At 36.9% G+C, this 27,936-nt stretch overlaps 1 protein-coding gene across 5 annotated transcripts; it reads left to right on the top strand.

The window, feature by feature from the left end:
* The first annotated feature begins 21,668 nt into the window (after positions 1-21,668).
* LOC127161794 (CD276 antigen homolog) lies at positions 21,669-27,712 on the top strand. Of its 5 annotated transcripts, XM_051104539.1 has the most exons (5): positions 21,669-21,791; positions 23,913-23,953; positions 24,046-24,189; positions 26,928-27,116; positions 27,282-27,712. In XM_051104539.1, exons 1-5 carry the CDS (start codon positions 21,781-21,783, stop codon positions 27,464-27,466), a joined length of 570 nt encoding a protein of 189 aa, XP_050960496.1. In that variant the 5' UTR covers positions 21,669-21,780; the 3' UTR covers positions 27,467-27,712. The 5 variants fall into 5 exon arrangements, with proteins under 5 accessions (XP_050960496.1, XP_050960494.1, XP_050960493.1 ...); XM_051104537.1 differs by lacking the exons at positions 23,913-23,953; positions 24,046-24,189 and adding an exon at positions 26,651-26,691 and having other exon boundaries at positions 26,784-27,116; XM_051104536.1 differs by lacking the exon at positions 24,046-24,189 and having other exon boundaries at positions 26,784-27,116.
* Positions 27,713-27,936: the final 224 nt, after the last annotated feature.

Genomic DNA, 27,936 nt, shown 5'->3' with positions numbered 1-27,936 from the left:
CATGACTCCAGCTAGGCCCTAGGCAGACCTTCTTGTGAAGCTGCCCGGACCACCATAGTGGGCCATCTACTTACAACCCTAGCAGGGGAGATGGCACCATCTAGGTAGGGGCACAGAGAGACCGCTGCTTAAATACCCTAAAAAGGGGAGCAATCACAATGTTAGCAATAGGATATCTTAGATAGTCAATGTGCGTGGGAAGACTACACAAAGAGTGGGTTGTCTACTTATAACCCTAGCAGGGGAGACAGTATTGTCTGGGTAAGAGCCCAAAGAAACCTTAGAAAGGGGAGCGATCATGGCGCTAGCACATAGCTATCCTTAGATAGCTGGCTCTAGGAGAGGGCAACATGCAACTGCCGAGACCATCAGCAGTGGGCTGTCAAACTATAAACCCAATAAGGGAAGACAGCACCATCTCGGCAGGCTCCAGGAAGCTGCTTTTAAGAACAAAGGGTCTTAACTAGCACTTTTTGGAGGAGGCAGGTTAACACACAGCTAGCTTCAGATAGCTGTGCTTAATCACATAATCATGGCCTGAATTATAACCACCCTCAGATGGCTATACTAAGAAGGTCCCCTTTTTATTTTCTGTCCATAACCCGTTTTTAGTACTGACAGAAAATTAACATGATGAACATTGATGGGTCTGCGAGAGTATGGGGGGGACTTTGATACTGGGATTTTTGGTCCGCCTCATGACACTACTGCGCAGACATGTCCCAAACGAATCTCTACTGCGCAAACTTTGGCTCCAAATGACGCAAGATGCAGCGGCTATACTGAGATGTTTTGGCTTCATTTTCCTACAGTGGAAGGAAGCGGAGACACATCGTCTATCTTTTTTACAGTGTAACCTATAGTCAGAACAGTTTCCTCAGTTCAGTGACTAGTGGAACTGGAGCGCTGATTAGAAAGGAAAGAAAGAAAGAAATTATAGGTACATTTATTTAACTTATTTTCACATTCATTTATTGATATATTTCTTTGGCCATATAGTAATGAGGGTAAAACAAATACTAAGAACTAGTCAGAAATAACTATCTTTAATGTGTTTTCATGATGATATGATACACATTTATAACATTTATATTTATAGGCCTATGTTTTATCAAATAGAAGGCACCACACAACAGTAAGACAAACACACTAAGAAAGAGGCTCCTTACCTTATGTGAAAATGTTCTTCTGCAGTAAGGAGGTGAAAATGTTTTTCATTACTACTCTTTTGGCTATTAATTTGGCATCTATGCTTCTCCATATATATTGTTACAGTTTAAAAATAATGAATTGAATTCTTGTTTCATTCTTAGTTGTTGCTGTTGGTAAAGCAGAAGGGTTGAGGAAAAAAAACATTTATAATGCTGATCTGCAGACAGAAGTTACATATCAGCCTCAAGGCGCAAAACTGTTACATGTACAATAAGATAAATATGTGGAACCATATAAAATCTTAAAATTGTTACTAAAAATCTTTACTATTATTTTTGATAATTATTGAAGGTTTTATTATTATTGTTTTTTTAGTCCAACAAACTATAGTAGACTTTTGTTCAGATTAATTTTGGTTTAACAGCAGTTGAAATGCTAATTGTTTTCCTCATTGCTATTTCAGTATGCTGCAGGGACTTTTTTTATAAAAATAGTCATCAAGCCAACATCATCAGTGTGTGACTCAATAACATGTTTTTAGATATGATGTGAATTATCCATTATCCTGAAGAATTAATAGTTTTTGATCAAAGGTCAAAGTCTGCTAGACCTTATAGTAATGGCTAATTCTTACTGTTATATTTTGAATGTTGCTATTTGTAAAAATGGAAAAATATTTATTTGGGAAATTTTAGGGAAATTTGACAAACATATATCATATGTTTGCTGTATAGAATTTTGTGTACAGAAAAGAAGAAGAAGAAGAAGAATATTGTTATTCGGGCCAGTGGTTACAATTTCTAATTGCCCTGCCAACAGTTTCACTGGGCCTTGCACAATCAATCAATCAATCAATCAATCAATCAATCAATCAATCAATAATTACAATTGTGTTTTGTTGATTTTCACCCATATTATCTTGCATTTTAATATGTAAGAATACATGACACCAAAATGGTAGATACCAGTTAATTTTTACAATCCTCAATTCTCAATTACAATCTTGGTACCACAGCAAAAACTACCACAAATATAAAGTTAAAACATTAATAAGGTAAGTGAATAGTAAGTAAAAGAAAGAAAGAAAGAAAGAAAGAAAAAGGAAAGAAAGAAAATATAAGATCAAATATACAAATGAAACAATGCTTTATGTTTTGTTTTGTTTTTTTTGTTTTTTGTTTTTTTTCAGGTTTGTAGGTGTTCATGTGCAGAAATGAAATACAGATAAACTCAACTGAGGTGCTAAATCAAAATCATACATGTGCTCCACTGGTTTGTTCACTTGATCATTTGACAGTCAATCATAAACAGTGTCTGTCACCTTTGTCAAGAGTGGAGATTTTCTAGAACATTTGTACTTGTATGTATGTATTTCAGTTTCTTAACCTCAAGCAGAAACAGCAGCATTGCATTATAAACACAATGACATGTTTATTATTGTTTGTATATACACATATTTAATATCAGACCATTACACAACATGTAAAGCACTTATTACAGATTTTAAGTCTAAAATTAAGAAATCTAGTAGTCTAGGATGTCTAAAACTTTTGAATGCCCACTGTTTTCTGTTGCAGTGTTTTCCTGTTTATACATATTCACAGGTGATCTTTATTGAGTTAAAGTTTTTGAATAAAACCCTGTGTCTGTCATTCTTGCATCTGGTATCTTGTCTCTGTATGTTCTTGTTGAGTAAAACAATAAAAAAAAAAAGTGGTTTCACTAAAATAATTAATCATATGATTTATTTAGATTTAAAGTGCTGCTTAGAAATCAAATTCTATGGCTGAATATTATCTATGCTGTAACCGAGCAAACAGGGAGTGTATGCAGGATTTCCTGATCTACACAATGTTTGAAGGCCAAAAACTGGATAACAATAGTTTTAAAACCATGTTAGCGGGCAGTTGGATGAATTGTATCAATTAATTTGCATCTCTGGTTATTTCTGTAGTTTAAAATTTATATTGCACAACCATTTCAACACAATGTACCAAAAAATAAATAATTAAATAAAATAAATAAATAATAATAATAATAATAATAATAATAATAATAATAATATAGTAATATAAAATAAATAAATAAATAATTATTTAGCCAGTCGGATTTGAGCCTCTCAGTCGGCCAATCATAACCCACTGTGGGCATATGAATATGTGCCCCGAGTACAGAATTCTTCTGTATTGTATGTGTAGGCTATTATAACATTTATAGCATTATACTGTGTTTTTGTAGCATATGGATTTCCGAAGCATTTTTTTTTCTTATTGTTTTATGACTTGATGCTGTAATATTCAAACTGTCTGTATATAGATTTGTAGTGAGTGCTATGTATGTTATTTAGTTCTTGCATATAGGCTCTAGGGGGCAGTGGATGAAAAAGAAAGTGATAAGTGAATGCAGAAGTGCGGTAAAAAAAAAATGTTGTTCAATCTCAAGCAGATTCTGACACAATGCTGTTGAAGTCTGGTCAGACTGGTTCATAAATACATAGATTCAGTTTTGTCTCTTTGAGTTTGCAGAGGTGTATCACCTGATGCCATTGTTTAATATTTTATATTTACTATCAGAATAGTGTTGCTGTGGCACCAGGATACTGGAGTTAACATTGTAAGTGAGAAAGTCCCAGTGTATGTAAAGACATTCTGTATGACATTCTGATCATTTTTAAGCTCTGTTCAATCGGTTCCCCTTCTAATTAAGTATCTACAATTGTGTGTGCGAAGTTACATATCAAAATTCAGCAGATTTCAGCACACAAGGAAGAAGTCAGCAACAACTCATTGTGGGAGATACTGACTACTGAAACATAAAAATACTGTGTTTGGATGTCAAAGGTTAAGGACGTGTTTAGAATATTGTGACTTCACTGGCAACAGAGATGTGCAGATTGTTTTCATAAAACCTAGAAGAGGATTTGCATTTGTTCCCACTGATCACATAAAATGTAAATTAAGTTGATGATGCAAATGTGGCAAAAGGACAACATGTTTAGTGGGTAATAATAGAGCTGAACTCACAAAGGACTTTGGTTTATTCATTTATTCTTGTATTAATTAAATATTATACAATAAAAGTATATAATAAGAACAAACATACTACTTATTTTCATTGCACATATAAATTGTGCAGCTTCTGTGATGTTTTTCATAGTTATTCAGTACGTTTCTTGGCTTCTGTCTTATCAGTTCATGTAAATATACAGTACTGTGCATGTGAGTGTTCTCACAAAATAAGAACAACTATAACAAAAGCAATCAATCTGTTGTGGCATTGTTTTTCTCAAGTGTCTTACACTTTTCACAGTTTACTGTAAATTTCTCCATGCATGTTGCCTCACTTCTTACAGTCACATATTTAACATTTTCTGAACTCTCACACATTCCTTTATCTCAATACATTTTATCATAACTTTCAAGTGTGTCAGGAATGCAGATCGTCTAGTGACGTCTTCATTCTGACCTGAAAGAGAGAAACAAAGGTAAAAAACAGCCTTTTTGACATTCAAATTTCATTCACATTGGTTTACTGGAATATGGGCATACAGATTTGGTTATTTTGTGTTTGCTTTATGATTACATTAATCAAATTGAACTCTTTGGCACACATTGGTTTTATATCTTTTCCTTTTCATGGTTATAATGTTAATATTTGTCTTCAGCTTGCCATATTAATTCATCCAGCAAGTGCCTGGGATGCAAAAGCAGAGCATTTGTATTTCATGTATTATATCATTGTTGTATAGTGTTTTAGTATTATATGGTTAAAATGACATTGAAGTTTGTTCTCATAGTGATCAGACTGGTTCTCAAATACAAAGACACGTGTCATTTAGTTTGCGTGTCTTCTGATGTTTGATGTTTTACATTAGGCGTGGAGTTTCTGTGGTGAGACTTGGTACCAGGATGTTGGTGACAGGAACACTGTGACAAGTCAAATATTTCTTTCTTTTTTTTTTTTTTCATTTTTGTTTTTTGACATATGTTGTGTATTTATTTATATTTATCTATTTGTTATTGTAATTTAGTACTTTCTTTAATTGTTGTCACATTTTGTCTTTGCACGGAGGACGCAACGCAGGAGACATTGTCTCAGGTGGCCATCTCTTAACTCAGGCTTAACTCGGGAACAGCCAGCGGGCTGGTTTTGAATTGGGGCCAGACACTCTCCAGACACCGCAGGACCCCTTTCCTCCAGCTTCCCTCCGCGTAGCCAGACCGTCAGACTGACGGCAAGGGTCTGTGAACCTTGGTCGCATTGAATGGCCACCCATAAGGCCATATGATTCACAGATTGACATGTTTTGTTTAGGGGCGTGGAAATGTCCCCACAATAAGAGATCGGTGTGTAAATATTTTGGATTTGTATTTTAAAGGGTCTATGTTGTGAACTTTACATATTTCACATATTTTAGAAAATCCAAATAAGCTTTCATTGGCACATTTTGTTAATACGACAGCTTTCTTCTATTATTAAGGGTTTGGTGTTACTGCATATTTAAATACGTGACACACACATCTCCCTCTGAATTCATCAATTAGATGATGACTTTGAATCCCCTGAAGTGTTTCCAATTTTGTGTACCATATGCATCAGATGTTTAGCTAATGATCTGTGGGCATGACGTCTGAGTTTGAGACTACTCCGAATAAGGCCAAGATCAGACCGTCCAAATAAGTACATGATTTCTAACATTTTGTCCATGTGTGTGAACCCAATGACAGGCCAAAAGGCAGGACAAAGAACTGGTATGCTTTGCCGTTAAAAGTAAATCTCAGGAAGCACCTGTGATAAGAATTATCTGTATCTGAAAGTTGTCATTGGGGCGGACTGAGAATGAACTGCAGTGTGCCGATTTGCCACTCGGTCAGTGACGCTGATGCTCAAGAAAGGGTTGCACATTGACCACAAAGTCTTGGGTCTCTGCAAGAGGCTGATGTAGATGTAGAGGTTTGCCTGGTGGGGCATTGAGCTGAATGATCAGCTTAAGTGGCAAATGGTGAAGACTTGAATGAAGACAGCATCTGACTTGAAAGTGAAAGATTCGGAGAAAATGCCATTCAGCGCCACCATTCACACCACACCAACAGATGCAGACCAAAGTCGACAGCTGACAGAGCACAGTATGTAATTTCGTATAAGCTGACAACAACAACAAAGACTGACAAACATTGATTCAACATGGTCATTTGGTGAAAACAAGCGCTGAACAGTGGCAACAGACGCTGACAAGGTTAACACTGATCTGTCAAAACCTGACGAATCTGTATATTTCTGTTTGTCGGTGCAGTGTGTAAACTGGCCTATAGCGTAGCGGTTTCCCTCTATTTTGCATGCTTGAACATCATTAGCTAGTGTACTTCAGACATATGCGGCACTTGATGCCATAAGCCGATTGGTCTGAACAACCCTTAAACAACCCTACAATAAGTGCTGTAGTAATTCATCAAACATTCCACCCCCCTTATTGAAGACAAATCAGGTTATATAAGAAGGCAAGTGATGTTAGCGATGCAAAGCGATGATGGTAGTAGTAGACAGGGATGCCAGGTTTTCACAACAAATCCTGCCCAATTGCTACTCAAAACTAGCACAAAAGTAGCCCAAAGATGTTTCGAGGGGGTCTCCCAGTAAAAATCGCGTTCCGATGGGGTAAAAAAAAAAACACGTTTTATGGATTCCCTAGGTAAAATTTGCATTCCAGGGGCTAAATATCTCAGTATTGGGGTCGCTTCAACCCGCAGATATGAAAAACAACCCGCCACTGTTAAAGTAGCCCAATTCCACAGGAAAACCGGGGACTTGGCAACACTGGTAGCAGACGTATTAGAGTGCACAGTAAAATCTAATTACTTGGGCTTACTAAAAAACGCATGCAAACCGACTGCCTTAAAAAACTAAGCAGAGTGAAATAGGAATAGTATGTTGAACTGACAAATGCTTAGTTAGTATAGTTTACTTACACAAGAGTTCTAGTAACTAAAAAATAACTGTTGGGGGTACTTGATCCTTTACTTTAGGTTTACACTCGACTCACTCACTCCCAGAGTGCATTGTGGCATGAATAAATTATGCAAATGCTTTGTTTTACTGTTGTTGTTTTTATTTGCTAATTTTATTTACTGTCTTGTGTCAGTAGTAGCACAACAAAAAGAGAAAATAAAATAATAAAATGGTTATTTTCACAATTAATAAAAATAAATAAAATTGAATTGTTGTGATTCGCATGCTGAATGTTGAAGTCTGTCTGTGACTTGAGCACATTACCACAAATATTAAAGGATTGTCTCAACCCAATTAAGTTTCTCAAGGTGTTTATGAAGAACAATGAAATCATAAAAGATCATTATATAAAAAATACATTAGCTTATGATTTAATTAGAAAGTTACCTTTTAAAAGCAATCTACTTACTACTTTTCTTGAAATCAAAAATTATGATTTCATGTTGCACTGCTGTTCCAAGTGCCAAACCAATGGGAACATTAATCACTACAATGGTAAGTAAAGAAAAAAAACAACAACATTAAACATTAAACATTTTATGAAAATCAACATCAATTTATGAAGTCAGCTTATGTGATGTTCTCTCAAATTTTTTTTAGTTGTATTGAAACAACATTCAAGATGACATTGGGAAGTAAGTGAATGTAACTAGTGAAAAATAACTGCAGATTAAGAATTTCCCCACCTCAAAAACTTTTATTTTCTTCTTCTTCTGTTGTTATTTTGCAAATTAGCAACATATTAGTGCACTCCTGCCTCTCACAGGTTTATTAATGTCAGTGGTTCCTTTGTGGCTACTTGAATATTTTAAGTAAGCGTCACCCAAAGCAGTAAGTAAATTGTTTTACTTGCCTTGAAAGTAGCTGTAACTTAATAAAACCTAGTAAGTATAGCAACTAAGTAAAGGTAGCTAATTATATCTAAGTAAGGTAAACTATTGGATTTTACAGTGTGGGATGACTTTCTTTTATATGGTAATTTTTATTTTTTACAAAGTTTTTGCAATGTCCCTTACAAAAAATAACCATGGTTTTACTACAAAAGAAAAAAAAAAAAAAAAAAAAAAAAAAAAAAATAAATAAACAAATAAATAAATTACTATAGTTAAAACATGGTAACCACAAATAACCATGGTCTTGCTACACTAACCATAGTTTAACCATGGTATTTGTAGTAAAATTATTGTTATACAAATGGTAACCATGGTTACTATACGTTTATTATAGTAAAACAATGGTTAATTTTCATAAGGGGTAATAATTATTACCGGTTGTAATTAAAAAAAAAAAAACAAACAAACAAAAAAAAACAACAAGCAGGTATACTAACAGTAAATATATTTGGTTACAATATTTTCTTAGCCTATAAATATGTGGGTATGTTACAGCTCCCCTTTGAAACTCTTTGCTTGTTTTTGAAGATGCAGTTGCTTATTTGTCTCGCAAGAGTTGGCAACAGCTTCCGGTTCCGGACAACCAGGAAGAGCAAACAGGTTCAGAGTGTCATCTTTAGTTTTTTTTTATTATTACTTCTAAAATATTAAGTAAAATATATATTGAAATTATATCAGAGCACCATGATCTTCGGGTATGTTTATGATTTCTTAATGAAATTGTGTTTTCACAAAACAAACCGTACATCCCACACTTTTTCCCTCTGATCTGTCGCGATGTCACGAATCTGGTCGGTGTCCCGTAGTCCACTCACCACCAGATGTCACTCTCACTTCACCTACACACTCTGACTGTTACTTTGCATCTCGGACTGCATCTCCCATCCTCCACCGCTCTGATTGCGTCAGCCCCCGTGACCAATCAGGCGTTCTATAAAGACCCGGTCCTCCCCAGTTGCACTTCATGGATTGTTGTTATTGTATTGTTGTTTTCCTAGTGTGTTCCTAGTTCCTGTTCCAAGTTCCTGGTTTTTTGATCTCCCGCCTGGTTTTCTCGTTTACGTCTGTCTAGCCGCCTGCCTTGTGATTTATCGCTCTTGTTTATCGGATCATTCTCTTCGATTGCCTGTTACATTCCTGTCTGCTCCTGTCTCGACCCTGCCTGCTCACCTTGTACCTGTTTGTTCGTTTAATAAAGCTCGCATATGGATCCGCTCGCCTCTCGTCAATCACTCCTGGTTACAGAACAATCCATCACAACAGGATCCAGCAGCTTCACCCCTGGAAATTCAGATACAGACACTGACAGGATTCTATGCCGCATAAAACAAGGACCGCACACACTTCATCGATACATCCGTGAGTTTATTTCAATTGCCAATTATTCCACTCTCCCGGACTGTATAAAAGCCGAGATTTTCTGTGATGGCGTGAACCAGCCCCTCCGTGCGCGACTGAGACGCGAGGGCCCGCGCTCGTCGCTGGAGGCGTTTCTGAACTTTGCGCTGTTGTGTGTGGGTTCGCCGTACACTGTGGGGGTCGCGCAGAGGGAACTCGACAACACGGTAATGGCGCCCGTGCGTCCCACTCGCAAATTGGCGGTCATGCCGGAGCACGATCCCACGAACACGTTTGCCGCCTGGATCGCTCGTGAGATGGCGGCCGTGCAGGAGCGCGCTCAAGCTATGGCGGCGACAGCGGTGCCCGTTCACAAGATGGCGGCAGCGCCGGCGCGCGCTCACAAGATGGCAGCGACGGCGGAGCCCGTTCACAAGATGGTGGCGGAAACAGAGCTCCGTCACGTCACAGCTGCCATACCTGAGCTATATGGAGTTACAGCTGCATTTCCTGAGTCAAGTCAAGTTTCCTTGTCAAGTCAAGTTGCAGCTGTGTTTCCTGAGTCAAGTCGAGTTTCCAAGTCAAGTCAAGGTACAGCTGCATTTCCTGAGTCAAGTTTTCAAGTCAAGTCAAGTTGCAGCTGTGTTTCCTGTGTCAAGTCAAGTCAGAGCTATTGCCCCTGTCTCAAGTCAGATTACATCCATCTTTCCTGAGCCACTGCACAAGATGGCTGCCACGCCAGAGCCACTGCACAAGATGGCTGCCACGCCAGAGCCACTGCACAAGATGGCTGCCACGCCAGAGCCACTGCACAAGATGGCCGCCGTCGCCAAGCAACAGCACAAGATGGCCACCGTCTCCAAGCAACTACACAAGATGGCCGCCGTCTCCAGGCCACTCCACAATATGGCCGCCATCCGGACGCCACCTGTGGTCATGATGGCCCACGTGCTGGACACTCCTCTAGTGACGGTATGGGCAGCTAAAATGGTGCTCCTTAATGCCACGGCGGCTACCCCAGAGTCAAGCCAAGTCACAGCTGTTCCCCACGAGTCAAGCCAAGTCACACCTGTTCTTCATGAGCCAAGCCAAGCTGCTGCTGTTTTTCCAGAGCCAAGTCAAGCTTCAGCCACTGTTCCAGAGTCAAGTCAGGCTACGGCTGTAGCCTCCAAGTCCAGTCAAGCTGCCAAGTCCAGTCAAGCTGCCAAGTCCAGCGACGCCAAGGCTGTTGTCCCTGAGTCAAGTCATGTTGTTCCTGAGTCAAGTCATGTTACAGCGGATTTCCATGAACCAAGCCCAGTTACAGCTGGGCGTCACAAACCGAGTCAACTTTCTACTGATCTTCACGAAGCAGGTCAAGTCACAGTTGGTCACCACGAACCAAGTCACATCCTGCCCGACGGCTCAGAGCCCCATCGCGCCTCGTCTGACCGCCCAGAGTCAAGTCACGCCTCGTCTGACCGCCCAGAGTCAAGTCACGCCTCGTCTGACCGCCCAGAGTCAAGCCACGTCCCGCCTGACCGCTCTGAGTCAAGTCACGTCCCGTCTGACGGCCCAGTGCCTCTCCATGTTTCATCAGACCTCCCAGTGCCTCGTCATGTCTCGTCTATTCGTCCAGAGTCAAGTCACGTCTCGTCTGACCTTCCAGAGCCGTGCCATGCCTCGTCTGATATCCCACGATCACGGCCTATCATGATAGCCGGTGTACTGGACCCACCACAACCTCCCGCTGCTGCTCTTCCTTTAATGGCGGTTGCCATCTGGTGTGTGTGGGCTGCACACTGTGCTCCTGAGGTCACGTCTGTTCACAAATCAACCCCTGAGGCCACGTCTGTTCGCCAGTCTGCTCCAGAGCTCCCGTCTGATCTCAAACCTGCTCCAGAGTTCCCGTCTGATCTCAAGCCTGCTTCAGAGTCCCTCTCTGATCTCAAGCCTGCTGCAGAGCTCTCGTCTGGTCTCCAGCCTGCTCCAGAGCTCCCCTCTGATCTCAAGCCTGCTCCAGAGTCCCTCTCTGATCTCAAGCCTGCTGCAGAGCTCTCGTCTGGTCTCCAGCCTGCTCCAGAGCTCCCCTCTGATCTCAAGCCTGCTGCAGAGCTTTCGTCTGGTCTCCAGCCTGCTCCAGAGCTCCCCTCTGATCACAAGCCTGCTTCAGAGGTCCCGTCTGGTCTCAAGTCTGCTCCAGAGGCCTTCCCCATCGGAGAAGCTGCGCCAATGCCTCCATAGGTGTCGGCGCCTGCCGTAGAACCTCTTATGGAGGGGGCGTTAACCGCTAAACTCTCTGCTTCTCCCTTTTCCCTGTCTGCATCCTCTGTCACTGTTCTCCCCAGGTCCCAGTCCATGACGCAGCCTTCTGTTCTGCCCCGGAGGGCTGCTGCGCCTCCTGTTCCGCCCCGGAGGGCTGCTGAGCCTCCTGTTCCGCCCCGGAGGGCTGCGGCACCTCCTGTTCCGCCCCGGAGGGCTGCGGTACCTCCTGCTCCGCCTCCTGTTCCGCCCCGGAGGGCTGCTGCGCCTTCTCCCCCTACTCTGTCTGCCTCCTCTGTCCCTGCTTTCCCCAGGTCCCAGACCGTGATGCAGATTCCTGTTTCGCCCTGGAGGGCTGCTCCGCCTCCTGCTCTGCCTCCTGTTCCACCCTGGAGGACCGCCCCGCCTCCTGTTCCGCCTCGGAGGGCTCTGGCGTCGCCTGTCCCGCCTCCGGTTCCGCCCTGGAGGGCTCCTGCGCCTCCTGCTCTGCCTCCAGCTCCACCCTGGAGGGCTCCTGCGCCTCCTGCTCTGCCTCCGGCTCCGCCCTGGAGGGCTCCTGCGCCTCCTGCTCCGCCCTGGAAGGCTCCTGCTCCACCTCCGCCCTGGAGGGCTCTTGCTCCGCCTCCGGCCCCACCCTGGAGGGTGCCTGCTCTGTCGGTCCTGCCTCAATCTCTGGGCTTCCCACATGGACCTGGTCCTCCAGCCCTCGCCCTGTCTCGCTCCCACCCCACCGCTCCCCTGGACTGTTGTTTCCTTCGAGCGTCTGGAAGCCGTTCTTTGGGGGGGGGCTATGTCACGAATCTGGTCGGTGTCCCGTAGTCCACTCACCACCAGATGTCACTCTCGCTTCACCTACACACTTCTGACTGTTACTTTGCATCTCAGACTGCATCTCCCATCCTCCACCGCTCTGATTGCGTCAGCCCCCGTGACCAATCAGGCGTTCTATAAAGACCCCGGTCCTCCCCAGTTGCACTTCATGGATTGTTGTTATTGTATTGTTGTTTTCCTAGTGTGTTCCTAGTTCCTGTTCCAAGTTCCTGGTTTTTTGATCTCCCGCCTGGTTTTCTCGTTTACGTCTGTCTAGCCGCCTACCTTGTGATTTATCGCTCTTGTTTATCGGATCATTCTCTTCGATTGCCTGTTACATTCCTGTCTGCTCCTGTCTCGACCCTGCCTGCTCACCTTGTACCTGTTTGTTCGTTTAATAAAGCTCGCATATGGATCCGCTCGCCTCTCGTCAATCACTCCTGGTTACACGCGATAGGCCATACGTGCAACAAAGTTTGCCAAGCTCGCATGTGCATTTAGCTTGTTTTGTTTTGGTCCTCATTTAAACTAGCATTAACAAACTAACACTTTTATTGTGCAAAATGTTAGTTTGGCATGCATTGCCTCATTGCATTAATCACAGTTTGATTAGTTAACGAGATACAGGTTAATACTCAGAGAAACAGCTGAAACTAATATTTTGATTTTGCTATTAGCATTAGCGAATAGTAGGCTATTGCCTTTTTGTGTCGCGGTGCATGTGCTAAAAAACGTATTTGATAGTATTTAGACTGACCGAGTCATACGGTGCATTTAGTATATTAAAGATTGTACCAAAGAGGAATGAGGATAAAGATGTTTGCCTACGAACAACACAGTTTAAAGAAGGCCCAGTTCTTCACTGCTATAGAAGGGTGGGCTGGTAGATATCCTGGGTGGGCATTTTTCTGGTGGGGGCAGAGAGATACGGTCTAGATATTTATATATATACATATATATATATATATATATATATATATATATATATATATATATATATTGCTATGTTAAAGGAGAAGTCCACTTCCAGAACAACAATTTACAAAAAATGTACTCACCCCCTTGTCACCCACGATGTTCATGTCTTTCTTTCTTCAGTCATAAAGAAATTATGTTTTTTGAAGAAAACATTTTAGCATTTTTCTATTATCCTATATCGCTGTTTACCTTTTTTTTAAGGGTGTTTGATCTTCTTTGCATAGACTGGGTCGGTACTTCTGCAGTGATGTAGGATGATTTTGAAATGATTTTTGAAGTTGAGGGAGAAAATGTGGTCAGAGTTTTTTGACATACCCTAACTGTCTTGAGTCAAAATACACAGAGTTCAGGGAGAGAAAGGCAAGACGAGCGTTTGAGATTAAAAAGTATTTAAATTGTATTTTTTTAATGAAAATAACTGATCGTTTCACTAGATAAGACCCTTCTTCCTTGGCTGGGATCATTTACAACCACATTTGGGATCGTTTGAAGCCGCATTTAAACTGCATTTTGGAAATTCAAAATTGGGACACCATATCAGTCCATTATATGGAGAAAAATCCTGAAATGTTTAACTCAAAAGACATAATTTCTTTACAACTGAAGAAAGAAAGACATGAACATCTTGAACAAGGGGGTGAGTACATTATATGTGAATATAATTGTGATTTCTTAATGAAATTTTGTTTTTATAAAAGGAGCCGTACATTCCACACATTTCACTTCTGATCTGCCGCGATACAAACAGAAAGTGAACAAGTTTGCGAACTCACATTTTTGCGAACATTTGGTCTGTTTTGTTTTGTTCCTGCTTAAATAGCATTAATCAGCAACCCCTGTTAACATCAGTAATGCATCTATCACGGCTTGATTAATCAACTAGTTACAGGTTAAAAAACTGAAGCTATTATTTTGATTTATCCATTAGCATTAGCATTAGCATGTTGTATTGTCCTTATGGTTGTATTGAGTCTTACGGTGCATTTATGATATTAAAGATTGTACCAGTCAGGAAAATGGGTGAAGATGCTTCCTTATGAATAACAACAATTACTGCTAAATCATATTTACAGTTTCTTCAGAATCTACAGGATATAATTGTGCTACATCCAGTATATTATTAAAAGAAATTGTACTTTTATTTGTAAATTGAACATTTTGTTAATTTGGTTATAAATTGCATTTTAACAATTTAGTGGTAATTTACAACTACCAAAATAAAATCCAGCTAACAGGAATCCCATTTAATGTTTATTTTATAAATGTTTTTAATTGAAAGGAAGATTGTATTAATAGCAATAGACTATTCATTCAGATTGAATAATTCCACTCAGTTGGTTTTTGTTACGATTAATAACAAAGATGTTATGAGATCTGGGTAGTAACTGATTACATGTAATCTGGATTACATAGTCAGATTCCAAAAGTACTTGTGATTAGATTATATTACATTTTTAAAACACTCATAATCAGACCACAGTTACTTTTTTATGGATTATATATTATTTACACAGCAATTTACATAGCAATGAATTATTCAAAATTTACTGATTCTCCTTTATTCCTTTTTCATATTTTACATTTTCATTTCTAAAATAGCCTACTGCTTATATACATTTAGAACGTCTTTATTTAGATCAGTCATTATTCAGGTGGTGAAACAGCATTTGACTACTAATTTACCGTAATCATTTCATTTTTAAGAAGCGCTTTAACAATGTATCAACCATATTTACTTGAAGTACCCCTGAGATTTTAAAATAGTGGTTTTAATAATTAAGTATCACATTTGCATGTTCATTAGTTCTCTGACATTGGTTATGGTTGGTTATGACATGCAGGTAAACAAATAAAGCATTATATTTTTTAGTAAATTTATATTTTGACTGATTTAAAAAATTATTATTATTATCATTATTATTATTATTATTATTATTATTATTATTTAATTATTAGCTTTTCATTAAACTCATAATCACCCTGCAGTTCTTTCGCAAACACCAGTTTGGGAAAGCCTGACGTAATGGACGTGGAATATATTTTCTTACTCTTTGTATTTCTATGTCAGTATAATACAAGATTATCCAAAACAAGATTATCAATGTAATAAAAGAGTTGGTTCAAAAGTACTCTAAAAGTAATCTGATTATATTACTTAAAATGTGTAATGTAATGGATTATGTTACTAACTACAATTTTTGTGATGTAATTTGGAATTAGTAACAACAATTTGTAAGTAATCTACCCAGCTCTGGATGTTATGATTAAAACTCATTATATTAAAACTCATTATTATTGTTCTAAGATGATGAGTGTTAATATTGACAGGTACTTCCTAGTATGCTTTTAGTGTTGTAAGAGTATTGACATCACAGCAAGTCAGAGAGCATTTCTAACTGTCTTGATTGCTGGTGATCAGTTCTGCTTATTTCAAACAATGTCATGATCTACTGGTTGAGATCAAGGAAGTTAAAGTAACTTGTTTTTTTTTGTTGTTGTTGTTGTTTTGTTTTCTGTTTCTGCAGTTGCTGCATCATCTGTATGTTTGCCATGCTGATAAACAAAGGTGAGTCCCTGAACTGACTTTAAATGATAGGTGTATGCCACATGTGTAAATGCCATATTGTATGTCATTGCAGTGTGTCTGCAGGTCACAGTAGAGGCTGTTATTGGTGGTTCTGTTGTCCTGCCATGTTCGTCAGCTAAAGATGATCATAAATTTCAAGATACTGATGTGCACTGGAGGCACAATGACAGTGAGATTGTGTATGATATAATCAAGGGTCAAGTTTCAGTAGTGTTACAAGACCGACAGTACAAGAACAGAGTTGAAACTTTTCCTGATGAGTATGAGAGAAGAAACTTCTCCATCATGCTCATCAATCTCATTCACACTGATGCAGGAGAGTTCAGCTGCTTCATCACACACTCATCTGATTCAAATCAGGAGACTGTACAGCTGATCATCAAGGGTGTGTAAAAATAGCTCTTTTATGTTTGCATGTCCATGCTTGCAAGTATAAAATAGTCAATTTATGTTTTAATGAATTCTGCTGTAATATTTGTAAGTGTGTTGTCTGTCTTGGCCATCGACCCTCTTGTAAACTAAGTAAAAAAAAAAAAAGGCCTTAATTCCAGTCTGAATGCTTCTGTATAGAGTACAAATTATAAACCGTTCTGTTGTCTTTATCACAGTGCATTAATGTTTTTTTTTCTAATTTTTTTTTGCAGAATCAACAGAAGAAAAAGGAAAAAAATCAATTGAACAAGAAAACCAAGGGCCAGACCAGACAAAGATACTTTTTGTCTGTGTTTTAATTGTATTAGCTGTATTAATTTTCATAGCTTTAGTAGCCTGTTTCACAACTTGCAGGAAACAAAAAAAAGTTCAGGCTACCTTATAAGGAACAGCAGCAACATGAAATTAAAAAGTTTTAATAAACTCACTGTCTCCCATTGTCTGACTATATTGCAAGGTAAATGTTTTTCTTTTAGCTGTATATGTTAAACTTTCATTCTTTCTGGTGCAAAGGCCTGTTACATCTGCAGTGTAGTGTAATTTATTTCTGCAACGTCATGCATAATTGCATTTTCTCTGCTGCTGTTTCAATCATGCCAAACTCTTTCTTGCAGAGTGAAAAAGTATTACACTGCTTTGTGCTCTTATGCTCTTGTTGTTTTATAATAAATTGACAGATAACAATGTGCACTGCCTTATTGTATATTTTATTTTTTATTGAGCAAAGTGAAACACATAGATTGACAGTCACTTATACTTATAAGCTGAAATCAGTCATAAATATATACACACACATATACACAAATGAGACAGAAAAAACAAAAGGAGAGGAAAGAAAGGGAAAGAAAAAACAAACAAACAAACAAACAAACAAACAAACAACAACAACAACAACAACACAGACCAAGCTGTAAATGTATGAATGTGGTAGTTTAAACAGGTACAGAAATCCATAGTTTAGAAAGTTAAATCCATAGTTTCATGAATTGTAATAGTAATTATTATTAATTCAATTTCTGTGTGTTATTTGGTGAGGGGAAAAAAGGTAACACTTTATTTTGATAGTCTGCTTTAGACATTCTACTAACAGTAAGTAACTTTGCAACTGCATGTCAACTAGTCATTAGAGTACTAGTAGACTGTCGGCTTAATATCTTCTAACACTCTTCTAAACTTTGTCAACTTATTCTACTAACCCTAAACCTAACCTAACAGTCTGCTCTGAGAGTTAGTAGACATGTAGTTGCAAATTAATAAGAATTAGTTGACATGTAGTTGCAAAGTTACTTATAGTTAGTAGAATGTCTAAAGTGGACTATCAAAATAAAGTGTAACCGAAAAAAAATTATGAAACATAGAAAAGAGAGATTATAGATATAACTGCATTAGGTATTAAACATACATTGATACAATTTACAATAATAATAACATTATAACATTAAATAGTATTAGACATTAGAAAGAACAACAGATATGATCATCAATATAATGAGTATTCAATTATTGTCTGTTAAGGTTTAGTCACTTCTTGGCTTCAAAACATTGCGCCATGTACAGTCACTAATGCAGATCTATTTTCATAGTCAATATATAGATGGAAACAAATGACACTGACAGATGATATACTTTTAAAATTGTAGGATAGAATCGAAGTCCTGTTGGAATTATAATAATGTATAATAATTATTATTCATAATAATAATAGTGGTGGAAGTATTGTTTCGTCTGCTCTCTCTGAATTGCAAGTAATTATTATATGTGAAAATGATTGTATTCAGTGGCTCCTCCTACTTTTCTTAGTAATATTCAGTGCCAGTTTATCAGGAAGTGACGATTTTGTTCTCTTTGACTCGGATGGCTTATTCGCAAATGTTTTAAGCGATATTCCAGTTTTGCTTTGGATGGAAACCTGGCTAACTAAAATTTACATCCTTAACACACACAAACACACAGTTTTTTTAATACCAAATTATTAATTACAAACTATTATTATATTAAATATTATTTATTGAACAATAATATTTAATAAACAACAAAAAGCCCTTTAAAAAGCTGACTTCAGCCAAAAGTGTTTGCGCTGAAATAAGGGAGACCAAAGACTGCCCGTTAGATTTACCTAAAACTTATTATATATCATTTATCCACTAGGTTGCCAACCATTCCTTATAATACAGAATCATCCCGTATAAGGCATCAAAGTGTTCTGTATGAATGCAACCGTTGGTCCCATATTTACAGGCAATCGCCATATTACCAGATCATACAATGACGTCTGCTCACAGTCTATTAAAACTTATTTATATGTATAATTTAAATTCAAAGTTTAAATTAAATTATTGTTGTTGTTTTTTTTTTTTCCTTTCTTTCCTCTCATTTTGTTTTTTTCTGTCTCATTTGTGTATATGTGTGTGTATATATTTGTAACTGATTTCAGCTTACGTATAAGTCAGTCAAGATGTTGCTGTCAATCTGTGTTTCACCTTGCTCAATTAAAAAAAATAAATAAATAAATAAAAAGTTTAATATTAGTTGCCAGTTCATATAATAATTGTATGAATATATTATATGAATTATAAATAATTATAATTCATATAATATGAATATAATAATTAGCAGCAAAAGACCGGCAATTTTGTCTCTAAAATTCTGTAAACTGCTTTAACTTAAAGCAAGAGATACGGGGGAGTGGCTTTATTGCATCCAGTTATTTATTGGAAGTCCAAAGGACCTCCAGGTGATCAATCAGTCTGAATTCTGTGCTGTTTATTTGAGTTTTTGAATATCCTCCAAATGAGGATAATCTGGCCAAGATCAGACAGTGCAAATAATTCAGTACACGCATTGTTAGACGAAAAAGCCACATGCACACATCCCACAACCTCAAGAGAAAGGCAATAAATTGGTATGCTGTTCTGTTAAAAGTTTTAGAAAGCACCTGTGATGAGGGACGTTTTGTATTTGAAAGTAACAGGTAAAAGTCAACAGGGTGGTCTGCAAATAAACTGTAGTGTGTCTGCTTGCCACTCGGACAAGGGCCTTGCTGCTTCAGAAAGGGTTGCGCTAAGGGATATTTTCCCCAAATCTGAAAATCCTGATAATTACTCATGTTGTTCCACTCCTGTAAGACCTTTGTTCATTTTCAAACATAAATTAAGATATTTTTGATGAAATCTGAAAGCTTTCTGTTCCTCTACAAGTCAGAATGTGCAACTTACACATTCAAGGTCAGAACAGTAGGGAAGACATCAAGTGATCCATGTCATTAAGCACATCAAGTAATCCAGTTTTATGAAGTGACAAAGTGACACATGTGTTGTGGTACTCTTGTGAACACTCACATGTGTTGTGTTGATGTGCGAGTCTTCTATTGCATGAACACAACACAAATGCACTGTGATGCTCTCATGAATCACAATGCAGATCAATATTTTCATAAATAAAGTTGTAAATGATGTATTTAAAGCTTGGATTACATCAAAAAGATCCTAATTTGTCTTTGGAAAGGAACAAAGGTCTTATGGGTGTGAAACAATTTGAGGGTGAGTAATTAATTACAGAATTTCTAGTCTATTTTGGGTGAATTATCCCTTTAATTTGCCCATGGTTCCAACTGGGGGAAATACTTTTATTGTTTGTATTTTTGAAATTTTCAAATTACTTGTATTTTATGAGCAGATTTTGATGAGCTTGTATTTGTAATTTGTAACTGCAGTTTTTTAGTGACAGCTACTGAATCTTGTAACAAATGCATAGGGAAAACATATTCATTTTTATTATTTATTTAGCGATTTTGTGCCTTATTTGGATGACACATTTTATAAATTTGTGATTTTGTCTTTTTGGGATGGTGAATGCAGCTACTGAGGGTGCATAAGACTGAAGTAATGAATTTAGATAAAGGGCTGCAGAGCCAGTAGTGGTTTTGTAGGCAAACATTAATGCCTTGAACTTTATGCGAGCAGCTATTGGTAACCAGTGCAAATTGATGAAGAGAGGTTTGACTTGCGTTTTTTTTGCTAATCTTGCAGCCGCATTCTGGATTAATTGTAAAGTTTTGATAGAACTGGCTGGAAGACCTGCCAAGAGAGCATTGCAATAGTCCAGCCTGGACAGAACAAGAGCTTGAACAAGGAGTTGTGAAGCATGTTCAGAAAGAAAGAGCCTGATCTTCCTGATGTTGAATAAAGCAAATCTGTAGGACCGGGCAGTTTTAGCAATGTGGTCTGAGAAAGGCAACTGATCATCAATCACAACTCAGGTTTCTGGCTGTTTTTGAAGGAGTTCTGGTTGATGTGCCTAACTGGATGATGAAATAGTGATGAAACGATGGGTTTGATGGAACCACAAATAGTTCTGTCTTGGCAAGGTTGAGTTGAAGGTGATGGTCTTTCATCCAGCAAGAAATGTCTGTTAGACAAAGTGAGATCTGAGCAGCTATCATCAAATCATCAGGATGGAATAAGAGGTAGAGTTAAATTTCATCAGCATATCAGTGATATGCATATCAGTGATATGAATAAATAAATAAATAAAGCAGGTCTTGACCAAAGAGCTCAAGATTTAATGCTATAACATTAGCCTATAATTTGCGTTACATTACCTTGGCATTAAAAATAAAAAAAAAATAATAAAATAAAAAAAATAAAAAAAATTAAATAGTTTTGCGAAATTTCTAACTAAGAGCTCTCAGTGACTCTTTTTACCTTTGTCTGTGGAGTTTGTTTGTTTGTTTGTTTGTTAATGGACCTTTTTGCACATTTCTGAGTTTCTCAGCAGCGGAAGTCGTCATTGGGATAACTTCGATAGCGGTGAATGGGAGTCAAATTTATTGTCCCTTTCAATAAATGCTGCATTAGAAACATTCTCGCATTAGCGTTAACTAGCTTTATTTATTTATTTATTTATTTATTTTTTTTTTTTTTTTTTTAAGGATGGGTGGTGCAGTTCCAGCATCTACCAGTAGGGACTAACAGGAAGCTGAAACCAGCCTGTCCCCCTGGTTTCTATAATACTAATAAATTTGACATCTTTCTTCCGACTATCCATTTTCTCTATATATTTGTCCTCTTTCGGAAACTCGTAAAAATGTAATAAATGTATTATTATTATTATTATTATTATTATTATTATTTATTTTGTTTCAGAAGCAAATGGATACGAAATGATATAATATTTGCTGTAGTTTCCCGTTCTCTGGTAGGCTGTTTTTTTTTTTTTTTTTTTTCTCAATGACGACATCCGCTACATAGAAACCCGGAAACGTGTTCAGGTTCACAAACTCACAATTTATAAAGTACTTTTTCGTTCATTATGTGAAATGTATAGTACTTATATCGGGACATCATGATCATCGGGTATGTTTGTGATTTCTTAATGAAATTCTGTTTTCATAGAACGAGCCGTACATCAAACATATTTAACTTTCGATCTGCCGCGATACGAACAGAAAGTGAACAAGTTTGCGGACTCGCATTTTTGCGAACATTTGGCCTGTTTTGTTTTGTTTCTGCTTAAATAGCATTAATCAGCAACCCCTGTTAACATCAGTAATGCATCTATCACGGCTTGATTAATCAACTAGTTACAGGTTAAGAAACTGAAGCTATTATTTTGATTTATCCATTAGCATTAGCATTAGCATTAGCATGTTGTATTGTCCTTATGTGCATGTGTCTTACGGTGCATTTATGATATTAAAGATTGTACCAGTCAGGAAAATGGGTGAAGATGCTTCCTTATAAATAACAACAATTACTGCTAAACCATATTTACAGTTTCTTCAGCATCTACAGGATATAATTATGCTACATCCAAATATTATTAAAAGAAATTGTACTTTTATTTGTAAATTGAACATTTTGTTAATTTGGTTATAAATTGCATTTTAACAATTTAGTGGCAATTTACAACTACCAAATAAAATCCAGCTAACAGGAATCCCATTTAATGTTTATTTTATAAATGTTTTTAATTGAAAGTAAGATTGTATTAATAGCAATAGACTATTCATTCAGATTGAATAATTCCACTCAGTTGGATTTTGTTATGATTAATAACAAATATGTTATGAGAGCTGGGTAGTAACTGATTACATGTAATCTGGATTACATAGTCAGATTCCAAAAGTACTTGTGATTAGATTATATTTTATTTTTAAAATACTCGTAATCAGACAACAGTTTTTTTTATGGATTAAATATTATTTACACAATAGCAATAAATTATTCAGCATTTATTGATTCTCCCTAATTCCTTTTTCATCTTTTACATTTTCATTTCTAAAATAGCCTACTGCTTATATATTTATATCAGTCATTATTCAGGTGGTGAAACAGCATTTGACTACTAATTTACCATAATCGTTTCATTTTTAAGAAGTGCTTCAACAATGTATCTACCATATTTACTTGAAGCACCCCTGAGATTTTAAAATAATGGTTTTAATAATTAAGTATCACATTTGCATGTTCATTAGTTCTCTGACATTGGTTATGGTTGGTTGTGACATGCAGGTAAACAAATAAAACATTTCATTTTTTTAGTAAATTTATATTTTGACTGATTTTAAAATTATTATTATTTATAATAATAATCCCCCAAATTTTCTTACTCTTTGTAGCATGTCAGTATAGTATAAGATTATGCTATTTAAATTTATGTGATTTTGTTAATCTGATAATTAGGCTATTTTAAGTAAATTATATTTTGTGTTTTCATTTTATATAAAGACTATGAATTAATAAAAAACTGTGTTATTTTTAGTTAAACTTAATTTTTGTTGCTTGTCTGCGCTCTTCTCTGACCCTGCAGCTCTCTCTCTCCATTATAGTGTTAGTGGCAGCAGTCCAGGTGTTTCCAGGTGTTACTTGTGCTATATCTTGAGAGTTTGTTGCCAAACTTTGATTACACCTGATTATGTATTCTTATCTTATTTTCTGATTAACTGAAAATAACGGGAGTGTGTCCATCTCACAAATATCGATGGTCACAATTTTTTTTTCCAATTCCAGCAACAGGAAATAGACAAACTATTTTACCTGCGGATTTATTTTCTTTATTGCTGTTTTGTGGTGTTGGTAAATTCACCACTTAATGTTGAGCTAAAATAGGTTGTTTTAACTTGAGTTACTGAGAATGTAATGAGTTTTATTAGTTTTATTAGTAATGCATTATATTACTGCATTATAGCAAAAAGTAATACCCTACTATAATATTATTACTTTTGTAATGTGTTACTCCCAACACTGGTAATCAACCCAGCTCTGGATGTTATTATGTTTTATTAAAACTCATTGTTGTTCTAAGCTGATGAGTGTTAATATTGACAGGTACTTCCTATCATGCTTTCAGTGTTGATCACTGGTGATCAGTTCTGCTTATCTCAAACAATGTCATGATCTACTGGTTGAGATCAAGGAAGTTAAAGTAACTTGTTTTTTTTTATTTTTATTTTTTTTTTTTTCCTGTTTCTGCAGTTGCTGCTTCATCTTTGTGATTGCTCTGCTGATAAACAAAGGTGAGCACCTAAATTAAATTTGAATGATAAAATTAAGTCACATGTGTAAATGTCAGATTGTGTGTTTACAATTACAGTTTCTATCATTTCAGCATCCCTGGATGTCACAGTAGTAGGATTTACTGGCAGTTCCATTGTCCTGCCGTGTTCTTTAGCTAAACATGGTCTTAAAATTCAAGACATTAGTGTGCTTTGGAGAGACAAAGACAATGTGAAAATTTATGATTTAATTAAAGGTAAAGCTTCAGTAGAGAAACAGGGCCCACAGTATAAGAACAGAGCTGAAACTTTCCCTCATGAGTATGAGAGAGGAAACTGCTCCATCAAACTCATAAATCTCACTCAAGCCGATGAAGGAGACTTCAGCTACTTCATCATACAGTCATCTTATTCTAAACAGGAGATTGTCCGGCTGTTCATTAACGGTGTGTAAAAATAGTTTCAGTTTTAAATAAAAATAGCCTGAATTTCAGTCTGAATGCAGCTGCATAGAGTATAAATGTAAATCACTTGCTGTCTAATATAAATGGATTTGTTGTCTTTATCACAGTGTAGTAATTGTTTTTCTGAATGTTTTTTTATAGAATCAACAGTAGAAACTGGAAACCAATCCACTAAAGAAGAAAACCAACCACACAAGAGAACAATAGTAATCTGTATTTGCATTGTATTATTTATTGTAACTGTAACTGCCTGTTTCATAATATGGAGAAAAAAAGTGAAGAGTTCACTAATGTAGGGAAGTTCCTGACACTGCTAGTGTCAGCTATATCTGAGCAGCCAGTATTTTCCAGCATGTTAACAAAGGAGTGTTCACGTCAGAAGTGGAAGTGACACGTCATGCTTAATCACATGTTCTGTTGCAGATTATCTCTCCTGTCATACTCTTACTGACAAAAAAAAAAAAAAAAAGAAAACAAATAGCTCTGCATGTTCTTATTGTATAACAGAATGAGATCTTGAAATACTGAAACATAGTCAATATGTCACTGAGATGCAGAGAGGAAACTTCTTTAATGGGATGAGGTTATTGCTTGGACAATTTTATTCTGAATGTTAAAGTTTTTCATCAACCGGTCAACATTTTGGCTACAGCAGGGCATGCAAATTCGGTCCGTTTTTTGGGCCGACAAAAACTGCACACAAGCTGAATGTAAGTCTCTGTAAATCCACTGTATGACACTAGATGGTGCTTATGGAAAAGCTAAATTACATCTCCCGTGAACAACGTGCATAAAGCAGCATTGCGATTAAGAACACTGCTTTACATATTACATGAAGTGAAGATGGAAACAAAATACCGTCAAATCAGTTATTCGCGCGTATACAGGGCAATGTTTGAGGGCGCACACGTAATATATGTTCATATGGGAGAGGAGGCTGCAAGCCGAGAGGATTCGTGTTGGCACCCTGTCATACAATAATGACATTTACCATTAAAATAACGCCCAAAACGGCTTCAAATGAACTATGAAAATGAGAAAAAAAAAGTGGTCGCATTAATCAAATACGGTTTTAATGATAATAAAAAAAACGGTAATACTAACCGTGGGGAATTTTATCATGATTTATCGTCAAACCGGTAATCGTTACATCCCTAGTGTAGTGTAATGGATTGTTACTAACTACAATTTTTGTCATGTAAATTTTGGAACAGTGTTGGGCAAGTTACTACCAAAATGTAATACATTATATAAAACTAGTTACATTATAAAATGTCAAAATGTAGTTTTTTGCTGCTCATTACTTAATGAACTTTCATAGAGCGCTGTGCCACACAATGTGAACCAAACTCAGCATGTCACTCAGTCTTTTCCTTTCATTTTGTTAATCTGATAATTAGGCTATTTTAAGTAAATTATATTTTGTGTATTCATTTTATATAAAGACTATGAATTAATAAAAACAGATTTATTAACAGTGTTATTTTTAGTTAAACTTAATTTTTGTTGCTTGTCTGCGCTCTTCTCCGACCCTGCAGCTCTCTCTCTCCATTAGCTTAGTGTTAGTGGCAGCACTCCAGTTGTTTCCAGGTGTTACTTGTGCTATATCTTGAGAGTTTGGTGCCGAACTTTAATTACACCTGATTATGTATTCTTATCTTATTTTCTGATTAACTGAAAATAATGGGAGTGCGTCCATCTCACAAATGTCAATGGTCACAATTTTTTTTTTTCCAATTCCAGCAACAGGAAATAAACAAACTATTTTACCCGCAGATTTATTTTCTCTGATGCTGTTTTGCGGTGTTGGTAAATTCACCACTTAATGTTGAGCTAAAATATGTTGTTTTAACTTGCATTACTGAGAATGTAATGAGTAATAATGTAACCCATGTTTTATTAGTAATGCATTATATTACTGCATTATAGCAAAAAGTAATATACTACTGTAATATTATTACTTTTGTAATGTGTTACTCCCAACACTGGTAATCAACCCAGGTCTGGATGTTGTTATGTTATACTAAAACTCATTATTGTTCTAAGCTGATGAGTGTTAATATTGACAGGTACTTCCTATCATGCTTTTATTGTTGTAAAAGTATACACATCCCAGCAAGTCAGAAAGCATTTCTAACTGTCTTGATCACTGGTGATCAGTTCTGCTTATTTCAAACAATGTCATGATCTACTGGTTGAGATCAAGGAAGTTAAAGTAACTTGTTTTTTTTGTTGTTTTTTTCTGTTTCTGCAGTTGCTGCTTCATCTTTGTGATTGCTCTGCTGATAAACAAAGGTGAGCACCTAAATTAAATTTGAATGATAAAATTAAGCCACATGTGTAAATGTCAGATTGTGTGTTTACAATTACAGTTTCTATCATTTCAGCATCCCTGGATGTCACAGTAGTAGGATTTACTGGCAGATCCATTGTCCTGCCGTGTTCTTCAGCTGAACATGGTCTTAAAATTCAAGACATTAGTGTGCTTTGGAGAGACAAAGATGATGTGAAAATTTATGACTTAATTGAAGGTAAAGCTTCAGTAGAGAAACAGGGCCCACGGTATAAGGACAGAGCTGAAACTTTCCCTGATGAGTATGAGAGAGGAAACTGCTCCATCAAACTCATCAATCTTACTCACGCCGATGAAGGAGACTTCAGCTACTTCATCACACGATCATCTTATTCTAAACAGGAGATTGTCCGGCTGTTCGTTAACGGTGTGTAAAAATAGTTTCAGTTTTAAATAAAAATAGCCTGAATTTCAGTCTGAATGCAGCTGCATAGAGTATAAATGTAAATCACTTGCTGTCTAATATAAATGGATTTGTTGTTTTTTATCAGAGTGTAGTAATTGTTGTTTTTCTGAATGTATTTTTTTGTAGAATCAACAGTAGAAACTGGAAACCCATCCACTGAAGAAGAAAACGAAGTACCACACAAGAGAGCAATAGTGATCTGTATTTGCACTATATTATTTATAGTAGTTGTCATTGCCTGTTTCATAATATGGAGAAGAAAAAGAGTTCACAAATGTAGGGAAGTTCCTGCTAGTGTCAGCTATATCTGAACAGCCCTTTTTTTTCGGCACACGCTAACAAAGGAGTGTTCAAAAGTGGTAGTGACACGTCATGCTTAATCACATTCTGTTGCGGATTCTATCTCCTGTCATACTCTTATTGACAAAAAAAAAAATTGCTCTGCATGTTCTTTCTGTATAACAGAAATGAGATCTTGAAATACTGAAACATTGTCAATATGTTGCTGCCTTAACAATTCCACAACTGTTTGCTTGATTAAAAAGTATTTTGTATTATTTATGCATTTCTTGATTGTCAATATTATTACTGCACATCATTTACAAATCTGATTCATTAATTCTTGATTACACATCAACTAATTGAATTACTTCTGTTTACATACAGTGTTCTCAAGGTAAAATATGATGTTCATGGTTGAGATTATTATACAGTGTTACAGACTGTTGTCAGAAGCGTATAATTATTTGCATGTTCTAAAATCTTCTTAAACTCAACACAT

This window comes from Labeo rohita, unplaced genomic scaffold, assembly GCF_022985175.1.
Source record: "Labeo rohita strain BAU-BD-2019 unplaced genomic scaffold, IGBB_LRoh.1.0 scaffold_736, whole genome shotgun sequence".
NCBI classification, from domain to species: Eukaryota; Metazoa; Chordata; class Actinopteri; order Cypriniformes; family Cyprinidae; genus Labeo; species Labeo rohita.
This window is presented reverse-complemented; position numbering and strand designations above follow the sequence as displayed.

Bases quoted from the DNA above. Each gene is read 5' to 3' on its own strand.
- LOC127161794 (XM_051104537.1), top strand. The intron at 26,692-26,783 runs GTGAGCACCTAA...CTATCATTTCAG, and splicing joins TGCTCTGCTGATAAACAAAG to CATCCCTGGATGTCACAGTA. The intron at 27,117-27,281 runs GTGTGTAAAAAT...ATTTTTTTGTAG, and splicing joins TGTCCGGCTGTTCGTTAACG to AATCAACAGTAGAAACTGGA.